General features: G+C 41.7%; 1 protein-coding gene across 18 annotated transcripts in view; it reads left to right on the top strand.

The window, feature by feature from the left end:
* The window catches only part of ncam1a (neural cell adhesion molecule 1a), a 229650-nt gene that overhangs the window by 196012 nt on the left and 21146 nt on the right, over positions 1-12492 (top strand). For 6 of the 18 annotated variants that reach the window (XM_047343367.1, XM_047343366.1, XM_047343361.1 and 3 more), the window contains 2 exons: positions 10542-10666; positions 11729-11909. In XM_047343367.1, coding sequence (XP_047199323.1) covers positions 10542-10666; positions 11729-11909 — 306 coding nt within the window. Of the gene's footprint in view, positions 1-1870; positions 1886-3948; positions 3997-6358; positions 6362-10541; positions 10667-11728; positions 11910-12492 lie in introns of all 18 variants that reach the window. The other 12 variants (XM_035177825.2, XM_047343359.1, XM_047343352.1 and 9 more) reach the window with 6 other exon arrangements.

The raw sequence follows: 12492 nt of genomic DNA, 5'->3' as shown, positions 1-12492 counted from the left end.
CTGCACCAGATTACTGGATTTTCCTGTCATCGTCTGCGTTCTCACCATTTCTGTTGTCCTCTTGACAATCGCAGCTGTTACTCAAACTGCAGAATCTGTCACCTGACAGCAAAGATGTGCAGCCGCGCATGTGCAAAAACGACATGTAGAAAATAAACAAGGTCCTGTAGAGGTCCAGAAACTGAGTGCGGCTCCACAATGTAAAACAAAGATCTCTTGGATCTAGTTTACACTCGTCCAGTATGTGTTTAATGTAACGACTGATAAGTTAATAGACTTTTCACCTTTTAACTTGCAAATAGAGTCTATAAAGGGGGTTAGTGTTAATGTGCCCTTGAGCATCTCATGTATAAAGACAGGATGGTTGCAGCTGTTGCTCCATATGTTTCATAGCACATTGTTTTTTATGATGATATGGGTTGGAATAGCATAGTGTGATGTATATATGGAGACTGGAAGTCATTGGGGAGGAGGAGGGTCGCCGCACATCACTGAAATGACAGCTGACAGCGAGATAGGAGAGCAGATTTAAAGTTTGACAGCAGCGGCATGATTGGCTAATTGAGATAACGGCTGAGTCTGATTGGATTACTGTAAACACCCGACTGTCAGCTGATTAGAGGAGGCAGGGGGAGAGCTGTGAATAAATGGAACGGAGAGAGAGTCCTACTCGCTTTAGACGGTCGTGAAAAAAACCTAATGTTAGTCGCACTTGTAAAAATAAGAAGAAACTACTGACATAAGATATATTTGAAATGTCAGCAGAGTATCAAACGGTGCTCGTCTCAATATTGATGAGGAACTCGGATTAAAGGATAATTCTGCTTCTTACTTTTAGACTCGTGCTGTTATTGTTTCAAAGCCAATTTCAAATTTCTCATATTATGATTATAAGACAGGTTTTAAAGGAGTTATTAGTTTAGCTGGATTAATTAAACCTCTTTATTTGTGAGTAAAACCGACGTGAGCACGGCTGAAATGTTTGTAATTTAGACAGATGTTTACAAGTCTAATTATTCTACTGTTTTACTTTGGTCTCTGACTCTTTTAGCATCTATTTTTAGCAGTGCCTCTACATGAACTCGGTGAAATTATGTAATAGTGATCGGAAAAATGGGCGAAACAAAGAAGATGTGACTCTTGTCGCGATAAACCAGAATTATCCTTCGAACCATCGCAGTTCCAGTTCACCCAGAATACTCGTAGAAGACAACAGGCCTATTTTTATTCAGCATCATTAATAAATCTTCCTTTTAGTTTGTAGTCGCCTCTGTGTTGTGCTTCCATCTGTGCTTCATCCCCCTCTGCTTCTGTAGAATCAGCCCCTCGCAGCATCCTGCTCAGTTTGTCTGAATCCCCGAAGCTGAACGTGGAGTAGAGTCACTCTCCGGCTTCACAGGAAAAGTGTGTGTTTATTCACTTTAGAGTAGTTCAACTTATGTGAGGTTAAGCTCAAACTTTACTTAAAGTATCATTTACAGAAATGGAATGAAGCTTAGATTATCATTTAATGTGCCGTATTACATTAGAGTAGCACGGGGAGATTGGCAGCCGGAAAAAGAAAACACAGAATCCAGCCTGAACGACGTCTTATCCGAGTGTGGAGCCATTTAAAAGTCACATTTCTTATTTGAATAGTTTAAAATGTTCCCGGGGGATTATCAAAGTGGAAAGTTAGCTGCGGAGCAAAGAGAAGCAGATAAAGAAGTCAAACATGACACGCGAGCAGAGTGTGTAAATGATGTGGCAGGACCGAAGCTGCCCTCGCTCATTGTTCACATTTCTCATTTCACTGTTTTTCTCTTTCTGTGTGTCATTGTTTTGTCATCATGGTTTTTCCATCTGTTCTCTATTCCATTGGACCTCTCAGGCTATTCTTTTACAAGTAAGTTTCTTCCCCCGACGTCTTGTGTTTGTTTTATTTCCCCTTCTGCACTCGGTTCCATCTCCATGAAATGAATCTGCTTTTATTTGACCGTTAAATACATTTAAAACTTCCTTTTTAAGCGATTGAAGGAAACATGCTTTAATAATAATGTAAATCTCTGTCACGTCTTCCACGGGGAAAAAAAGTTCCACAGGAATCCTCGCCCACTGCCCCACAGATATGGTTTTTCCTTCTCCTCTCATTGCATAAATACCAGTTCTCATTCATGACCTGTTGTACTAATTTTCCAGATGGCGGTGCATTCCTTAGCGTTAACGTGCTTTCAGGTTTGTTTGGTACTGTGATAGATTGATGTGACGTGCAGCCTCTAGCAGGAGAGTTACTCTGTGCCGTCGTCCTCGGTGCTGCTCTCGCCCGGTAACGTTTTTATTTTGGTGTCTCTCCCCCTCTCTTATGAAATATATTGGACTTGTGCTCTGCAGCTGCTCAGCCTCAGAGTGTTATAGAATGTCTTCAAAGAAGGGACTGTATTAAAAGATAACCGGGAAGAATACAGTCATATTAACGAACCAAATTCATGGGAATTAAGAATACTTTTCTGGCAGTAATGTTAAAAGCATCGGATATAAATGAGTATGGAAGCTTAAGGTTTAAATATTCAGGCTTTCTATTGCTACGATATGAGCTCCTGGACTGCTTTTATTTCTTAATTAGACTTGAGGACAGTTGTGTCTCAGAGGTCACAAGAGAAAAACTGATACCTTCCCAGTTTCTGTCGGGTCGCAGGTGGTGAGGAACTGCAGCTCGAGAAACGTTAGTTTACTGTATGTTGCTCCTAAAAGCCCCAGGGCCCTGATTCTTCTTTATTTTAGGCATCATAAATATGGACAGAGTAGAGCAGGTCACATAGTTTGTTGTGTCCCACTTTCAGGAGTCGCATCCATCAGGGGACTTGGTTCACGAGGGCTTCATCTACGCCTCCGTAGATCGAGTGAGGCAGTCTGGTCTGCAGAGGATTTCCTATTTGCATCAGTTTAGCTACTGTAGCATCGCAATGACTTGTTAGCTTTGTCAGTGGCACACGATGAATCTGAAAACAGGTTGAGCTAAAGAGGATCCACCTGTCGGATGCTTTGTTGGTCTGTAATCTGTAATGAATGTGCGTGTTCGTTAGACACGTTTGAAGGAGGCTTCAGAGTCGCACGGCTGTGACGTAATCAGTCTAAACATGCAGCCTCCAAAGAATGCAGCCCTTGAATTATTGAAAAAGTATAAGTATGGTAGGAATAAAACACTAAGCACAACACTGTTACATAACAGCTGATCAAATAAGAAAACAGCTCAGGATCCTGTGAATAAAGCCTCAGAAACTCTGGATCATTTGCTGCGTCTCAATCTGTGTTGTGTTGGCTGCACAACTGCATTCACGCTGACAAGTCGAGGTGCAGAGCTCTGAACGCAGCCACACTCGATTAAGTGGGAAGTCACAGAGCGGCTTCCAGGCAGCGACTCCAGATCAGAGGCCGGGGCCTTGGTCAAGGGCAGATGCAGTGTAGTTCTCTACATCTATCTTTTTTTTATTGTGGGATGAAAGTGCATGAACAGAGAAAACCCACTGGAGCTAAGTGGGTTTAATAATAGGAAGCAATATCTGAAACAAAGCTATTCCCAGAATTTTAAAAGAAATGTCTCTAATCCTTAATAGGTTTTAAAGTTTGACATTTTCTCTGCAGGCAATATTTTCCTTATGTCTAATGTATAATTCCTTCAACATACAGTATCCAGTGTGTTTTAATAGGACTGAATAAAAGATTATCAGACATTAATCTACATTTGATCATCTGTGGTCATCCCTTGTCTCATAATAAACATAACATATTAAAGAAGCTTAGCAGATTGAGTGATAATAGAATCAATACATCTGCTGTTACGGGGACATTTCCCTTTTAAAGTGATAGAACAGGCCGTGCTGTTGTATCACAGAGTTATGTCACCGGGCACAGAGCTGCTCATGTCGAGGAGAATCTCCAGCTCCTCTCACCCGTGTTTTCATCTTTCAGTTTCATCAGCGATTCCTCCCACTACCGCTGCCACCAGTCTGGCCAGTAGTGAGTATTTGCCAGTCCAGCAGTGTGAAGTGTGTCTCTCTCTCCTCACCTCTACCTCTCTCACCTGCTTGGCCTCACATGTAGATGTTCACTCGTCACAGCTGCGGCTCACAGGGGGAATCACACCTCCTCTGTAGAGCTCGATGAGTCGGCAGCTTGTTAGATCTGCTAACACCGATAGATTTTTGATTTCACTAACATTTGCCGAGGACACGACGTTCGCCCTCCTAACTGTCTGATCCTAGTTAGAGTTGTGTGGGTGAGATTTGATTAACCCGACGTGCTTGTTCGTGAAAATTCCAAATCACAGTATAGACTCCTCTGATTGTTGTGTAATGAATTTGGATGCATGCTAACTCCGAGGCCCACACCCAGGTTGGTGCATTAGCAGAAATGTAGCATAACGTCAAAGTGCAGGATCTGTTATTCAAATGTGAGTGTGCAGAAAAAGGTATTTTGCCCTTAAAACAAATGAATAATCATCATAAATAATCATAATCTCCACATGGTTTAAATAACCAGGATGAACATTATGGTAATAATCGTGCAGCCCTATCTTCTATTCACACATCATTTACACCCAATTCATACTTTGTTGGACAGGTTTTAATATCTATTTATCTTATTTTATTTATGATGATGAATTTGTCTAAAAACGACGAGACCCGTGTTATTTACAAAATGTTCCAACCCAGAGAAGTTGCATAGTGTACGTTTAAATGCTATTTTTAGAGAAGACGTACATGAAAATATGTATTTTGACGAGAATCATTTCACAGAAATTTGCATTTTCCAACTTTACCAAGTGTCCAACTGGAAACTCCAACTAAATGTAAATGAAATATTGATGTGTCGTCTCTAAAGCTTCACTAAATGCTTCTTCTATCCTGTGCATGGTTTTAGGCCCCTAAAATAAATATCCCCAAAAACACAACATCAAATGTCTCCTGGTGAAAACTTGCAGTGAGTATATTGGATTTTACACTGGGCAGTAGCGCCTAGAATCATAAACATTGATTGGTTAGAAAATCAGCCCTTAACTCTATTGATCTAAACTTAGAGCTTCATTCCTAAGCCTTTTTGACAGGTGCCTTAAATGCATCGCTGTTCAAAGGAGCCAGGTACCACCTTGGAATAACGTCTCCTCCTCCCTCCATCTTCATACCACCTACAGAGTCTGTTTGTGCTGGTTTTGAAATGAAAACTGAACTCTGAATCTCCTCGAAAGCCTCAGGCTGATACAACCAGGAAATAGACAGAGCCCCACATGCTTTACCTCATTAGAAAAGCTGTGACCTCGGCAACCGCCCAGGTCACAGAAGGGTAAACGATCAGCAACACTTACAGTTCAAACCCCTGCTGGTGTTTTATGATCGTCTGGTGGCAAACAACCAGTGAAATGGTTATTGACGGCACCTCGGCTGTTCCGACTGCCGAGTGCTTTAATTTGTAATTCGCACAAAACTCAGATAACAACGTGCAGAAAAGAACCTGCTTTGTGTTTTGTGGTCACCGGAGAAACCGCCACATGTGTATCGCTGCTGCTTTTAACTGGTGCGCTGTAGTGCAGTGTTCCTAACTGCATCCGAACCCTTTCAACACACGTTCGATAGCATTTGTCAGATAAAAAACCTTCGAATCCGACTCTCCGAGGATGCTGTTGCCCATCGTCCTGTGTGCGCTCCGGCAAATGCTCTGTGTGTTTTTCTGCAAAATGCATCACTCAGAAGGCTTTTAGTGCGTCATCTGATGCAGACCCTGTTTCTCCTGATGTCTCATGTGTTCGTGTTGTTGTTGCTTCTAAAGCTGCAGAAGTTGCCTCCGCTCTTCCTCTGACCCTGATTTCCTGTTTGCATCCCATTATTTTTTACTTTTGTTTTTATAAATTCAAATTGGGCGTTTAAGTTCCTATATGTGTGAAATATTGATTAAAAACATCTGTGGGTTATGTGGAAGGGATGAGGTAACTCTGGCTGCACAGTTTTGGGTTGTGTCATAAAATCAATAACCTACGACAAAACAACCAAAACTGAGTCTGCAACCGCTTCATAATTTCTTATGTGTATTTATAGAAATCTGTTTTAAAATCAATTTATGTATTTCTTTTTGTTGTTTATGTTCCTTTTTGTGTCATTTTGTCTTTTAACATTTGTTTTTGTTCATTGTGTTTGACATGTTTTCATCATTTCAAAAATGTTTTGTATGTTTCCCATATACCCTCCCCCTGCCCCACTTCTTCCCATACCCCCCCACCCCTCTTCTCCTATATTTTCCTTTGAACCAATCACGTGCGTGCGCATCATGTGACTTTGTCATGTGGCTCTTGCATGGTGCTGACGATGTCGTCTTCGCCGGCCAACAGAAGGTAACTTGTTTTTTCGTTTGTTTCGTTTTTTAGATCAGCAGCGATCACGTAGAGAACTTTTTTAACCAAATTAGATCTTTTTAGACGAGACGTGAAAACACTTTCACTTTTTTTTCATTTGGCCATTTGTCATCCACCTCAAGCATTTAGTGAACATGTTCCACCTCCTCCAGTCGTCTGGAGACTTTCTCCTTCATCTCACCAATGATGCCTTGGCCCATTTCCCATTATAGACCATTATAGACCATGATAGACCATTATAGACCATTATAGACCATTATAGTAGCAATGCAAGACTACTTCCTTCCTAGTGCCTTGTGACAGATTTAAACTTGCAAGCAATGATATAAGAAAAACTCGACATCATGAACACTGCAGTCAAATATTATCTTATTTTTAATTGCTCATGTCGTTATAATTGGACACAATAAACTTATTTTACTGTGAGGCTCAACACGATTACTTGTGAATTGCTGAATCATGCAGACATTTCATTCTAATTGGGCTCACACATTTCATTCCATCTCTTAAAGATATTACCGTGCATTCAGAAAATACACGAACCCCCTTCTACTTTTTTCATCTCTATGACAAAGCAAAAGAACAATTTTTGCAAAAGCACAATCTGATTGACATAAGTGTTAATTCGCCTGATTCGAGTCCATCTGTGCTAATTTCAATTGATTGGACATGATTTCAATTTAGTTCCATTTTAATCACCCCGTCATTTTTATGTTTTATTCCCTGATGTGCCTTTTTCTTTCGTTTCCTCTAAATTGTGCCAAAATCCTCCCCCAGTTATCATTAGAATGATTAAATATAGTTTTTACAGATTTGACTTTGTCCAACCAGCTGATCTGAAGCCACATGAAAACCGTCCTTTTTTTTGTGATTTATCATTTTGTTATGAATCCCACCCGCACATCACAGGAGCAGTTTTACAAAGTGCCACTGACTGCAAACTGCACTGCACGAGTAATCACAGCAAACCACAGCTCCTTGTTCTTATTGTGCCGGAGCTCACGGTGGTTTTTACTGATCGGACTCACAGCATGACATCACTGCAGCATGCAAGTCGACTTCCTGTTTCACGTTGCATCCTTCTTCTCATTGTTCCTCGATGGAAACGTTGGTCCTGTTTGCATGTGTCTGTCTCTGCTGTCACCTTGACTCGGTTCTCCTGTTCTCACAAATACTGTAAATATAAAGAACTGTATTAAAAGCTTTTAATCAACTAAATGCAACAGTGCTTATAGAATTCAATATTTTATAGAATATGGGATAGGATCGGATGATGAAATTATCGGAAATCTGAGAAACTGCCTTGAATTCTGTGGTGAACCCGGAATTGGTCGGACTCACATTTTGAGATGTGAATTTTTCTATGAATTATTATTAAAATAACTATTTTTAAAAATCCTTTAAATTATATATACGTTTTTTTATTTGTATTTGTTTTCTGTCTCTTTCATACAAAGCCTTTGTCACCTTAGTTTCCAGGTCACTTTTGAATCAATGACAATTGCATCTGTCATGATTTAAGGATCTAAAGCTGAACTGTGTGATGCATTGCATAATAATAGAGATTTGACTCTGACATTATTCATATTCTTTCCTCACAATGATTAATACTGGTAGAAATACTGCATGGTAGTCTAACCGGACACGATTGACCTAATTCTAACCACTTGTCTCTCAATGTAAGCTGGAAGATGAGGGGTTTATTAGATTGGGCCTCATGTGGAACCACGCCTCCTTCAGGCGTGTCACAGTGTGAGGTCACGGGACGTCGCTCCCCCCCCCCCCTCTGCAGCCTGCATGTTGGAGCGTCTCACTCTAACCTTCCCTGTCTCTGCTCTACCCTCAGAGAAAAACTCACCTAACCCAGAATGACGCTGTGTGGATAACAAAGCTAAACGTGCCACCGTGTTACTGCTGCTCTTACTAACTGTTTTATTCACTTCCAGCATCTGTCATGCTCACCCCCCCTTCCCCTTCCCCCCCCTCACCAGTCTAGTGGTGCAGGTTTCAGACAGTGTGCTCCGACGGAAACAAAGTGCCTTCATGCATATTCATTTAATTCATCGCAAGCACTGACACTGATGTTTGAAATGTTAAATATTGGTTTTGAAGTAAACAACCGTGTGACACAGATTGTCTTTACTTGTGCAAACCTCCGCCAAGGCCCATTCAACAGCCCCCTTGTGAAACCACGTTTTTAAATTCTCTGGATCTCGATTTTTATTTGGATTTGCACCAAACAGACTCATAAATATCAGTCTCCTAAACACGCCTGATTTCCTTCATCAAGATCCATGAATTATTGTCTGAGAAATCAAGGAAAATGTTAAAGAAAATTCCTGGATCTTCCCCCTGATCTGGATCCGCACCAAAATATAATGTCTTCTTCCCGGACTCACACCACATCCTGCCACCAAGTTACGTGGGAATCTGTGAAGTAGTTTTTGCGTTACCATCCAAACCAACCAAAAAACAAACTAACCTTTTTGGCGGAGGTAGTTAAATAACACACAGAATAAAGTGTACATGCTTTTTTCTGTTTTTCTGCTTGTGGGGCTGTTGAGATTGTTTGCAAATTCAGGAGATAATCAGTTTAATAACCATGTACCAAGGCTAACTGTGTATGTGCATAATTGATGACTGTGGCCTGTACGTCCTCCCTTCCTGTCTGTTCAGCGGCTGTAAAGTCCAACATCTCTACACAAACAAAAACGCCCAGAATCTCCCTCCCACCAGACTGTGTAAATGTTATTAAAAGTAATAGAGTAACATGTCCAATCAAGGCCTACAAGCTCATTATCCAGTGACCCAGCAGCCATTACTCAGGAGGACAGAGCAGATAATGAGGGGCCTCAAGGAGAACACCACCTCAGCCAGTGAGCCGCTCACCCCCCCCTCCTCCGAGCTGCCCTAAAAGGAGGGGTCCATCCAAAATCTGTCTTTGCTTATCAAATACTCTCTCACGCTTGAGGAGCTCGTTGATGAGTTGATCGTTCATCAGCTAATCTGACAAAACACCATAACAGAAGAATAATAAAGGAGACATATTTTGCGTAGACGAGGTCTTTCAGGAGTTTTTCCTGTGGAGGAGACGAGCTCCCTTTTCTTTGCAGACCTTTACATGAATAAAAAAAACCTTTTGGACCCACGAGAAAAAAAAAAAGAAACATGTCTCCTCTAATTTGACAGTTTCTTGATCTGTCAGAGTCAAATCGGAGCACAAACACAACTCTGGTCAAAGGGAAACCGCTGTTGGCAGGAAAACAGGCAACAAACATCCATCTCCAATGTCAAAGTCAAACACGTTCAGACCCATTCATCAACCCTGACCTGGTTTCTTTTTTTTTCTTCAACAACATCGCAGCATTTCCAAGTTTCCTCTGCAGATAAAACGGTCATAATTCACACGACCACCAAAGGTCCTCGTCGGGGAACATGACACAGATTACATTTAGACGTTAGAAGAGAAGACTGATGCTCGTGAGCTGGTTTTAAAGGATCTCAGTAGTTTTCACGACCAGATTTCTCCTCTCGCAGCTTCTCCGTCGTCCATTTGTTCCTTCAGACTATTGCAAACATTTATATTTGTAGCCGAACGCACGACTCGCATCTGAGTCCTTGAAACTCTAAACCTGTTACAGCCACCGCTCAACCCTGCAGGTGGCGAGAGATTGATGATCCAAAGACAGATGTGGGTGGAATATCACTTGAAAAGCCAAATGTGGAAATATTTATCCCATAAACATGCTGTTATTCGACGAGAACATGAACCGATATAGTATTATTATTATATATTATCGTGGAGTGTGCGATCAGTCAACATGTGGTCACACACGCTGCGCTAGAGAGAACGGTCGGCTTTGGATTTGAGACGCTTGTTGTTCTTATCCTTTAATGGCTTCGGAAAAGAACCACATGGAGGCATGAAAAACTATTTGATCACACGGTGAGTGAGGCCACCTCCACATCTGCACTGTCCTCCGCTTGCTCTGCTTGTCACAGATTGGAAAAAAAGGGTTTTAGTGGATCCTGACGACAGAAGCACAGTTGTACGCAGGAGGAAGGTTGGACAGGTTAGGTTTTAGACTGCAAACACATGTCGTCGCAACATCTGCATTAATGTCTACTCACCATGACTTCTTGGTTTTGTTCTGTGTAGGGGAACCCAGTGCTCCCATACTAGAGCTCAACGTCCAGAACAGGGGCAATTCCCTTAAGGTCAACTGGATCAAACAGGACGATGGCGGTTTACCCATCAAGCACTACCTGGTCAGATACAAGGCTGTGAGTATTCCCGGCAAGGAGGTAACCTGGTTCCACTTTGCAATGTTTTTTTTTGTTCTTACCATTTTTATAAAAGCAACGCGGGTCATAAAATGCAGCTGTCAACAACTCCAGAGCACATTAAGGCACCTTGCATGGATTCCAGTTCCCTTTACAATTTGCCCCTTCGAATCCCCGACTGACTCTTACTTCTGAACAACAGTAAAGTTTTTACTTCACCATAACCGTTGCTTTTTTTTTCCTCTCCTACCAATTTGGAAGGAATAGTTTTCATCGGGGACGTTGTCAACAGAAAGGATTAGTGTCCACGCACCAACCAGCGAGTCGTGATTACACACTGGCTCCTCACCAGTGAATACAGACAAACTGTGTCCGATTACACACAAAGACACAAACCTTGTGTTGGGGGGAAAGCTTTGTCCCCAGTGAACCTCAGCATGAAAACAATGTGCAGCTTTTAACGACTTGTTTTTTAGGATTGTTTTGCACATTGTTGTCATGTTGTGTTTCTAGAAATACTCTGCACATCGTGTGGATTTCAGCTCTGGAGTTGTTGGGGGTTACTGAAAATGCAAAGAATGAAATGACATCGATATTGATCCTCTAGTCTAGTGAAATGTACCTTCCCTTAAATGCTTGAGGAACTTTATTTCCTTCACATGAAACAGTGAAGTTGTGTTTACCCCCAAAAAAGTTTCACCGATTTAGATTTGACCAAAATGAACCATATCTAACCCTAATACGATATCGTAGATTATTGCACGACCAGTCAAAGTTACTCAAATTTATATTAGTTACTAGAAAACTGGCATCTTCTATAAACATTACATAGTTTTTCCTTGTCCTAGACGGATGCTACAAAGTCTCTGGTGAAACACGAGGAACTTTATATTACATTGTAAACCATGTAGTATGTTCGGTTATCATCTCCCTTCTTTTATCTTGGGAAAACAGCTTGAAAAACGGGGTCACTCTTGAAATATTACTCCGCTTCTGTTTGAATGACCCCAATCTCACTTTGTGACCAAGATTTAATGTTTGCCCCTGCGTCCCTTCCCTCAGAAACACGCATCTGACTGGAAACCAGAGATCCGCCTCCCCAACGTCAGCGAGTACGTGGTGCTGAGCGGCCTGGACTGGAACACAGACTACGAGGTGCACGTGGTGGCGGAAAACCAGCAGGGCAAGTCCGAGCCTGCCACCCTCGCCTTCAGGACAACCACAGAGCCCACCACCGTCCCAGGTACAAACTCCCATAATCCCACCCTGAGCATCCGCACACATCAGCCACAGTGAACAAAGACTCCCACCGTGACCAGAGAGGCTTGTACTGGGTGCTAATTCACAGATTACTGGCTCCAGGGTCTGACATGAGTCATCTGTCTCTGGTGTGTGGGACAGGTGCTTTGCTTTTACTGGACATAACAGTGCAGTGGGTAACTAAGTGGAAAGACATGATGCACCTCCCCAGGACTGTAAAAAGCCCTACAATGATAGATGCTACACAGAAGCAGTGCAGACGCATTGGACCTTGTGAAATGAGCATAAACTCTGGAATGCATACGATGTTTTGAAGATATTTATCCTGCATGAAAGGATTGAATTATAGCGAATGAGCTGCAGGAACAACACCTCCCTGCACAACAGTCCAAAAACAATAAAAACAAAATGCACACACTCATTATATCAATTTCGATATCAGTCCCCTTAAAGGTTCAGTGTGTAGAGTTAGGTAAAAGGAATCTATTGGCAGAAATTGTAAGAATTTTTGTTTTCTTTACCCTAGACTGGGCCCTTTATATTTAAATACTTTATATTTGAATACT

This window comes from Hippoglossus stenolepis, chromosome 15 (genome assembly GCF_022539355.2).
Source record: "Hippoglossus stenolepis isolate QCI-W04-F060 chromosome 15, HSTE1.2, whole genome shotgun sequence".
Taxonomy (NCBI): domain Eukaryota; kingdom Metazoa; phylum Chordata; class Actinopteri; order Pleuronectiformes; family Pleuronectidae; genus Hippoglossus; species Hippoglossus stenolepis.
Note: the sequence above shows the minus strand (reverse complement) of the source record. Positions and strands in the feature narration are given on the sequence as shown.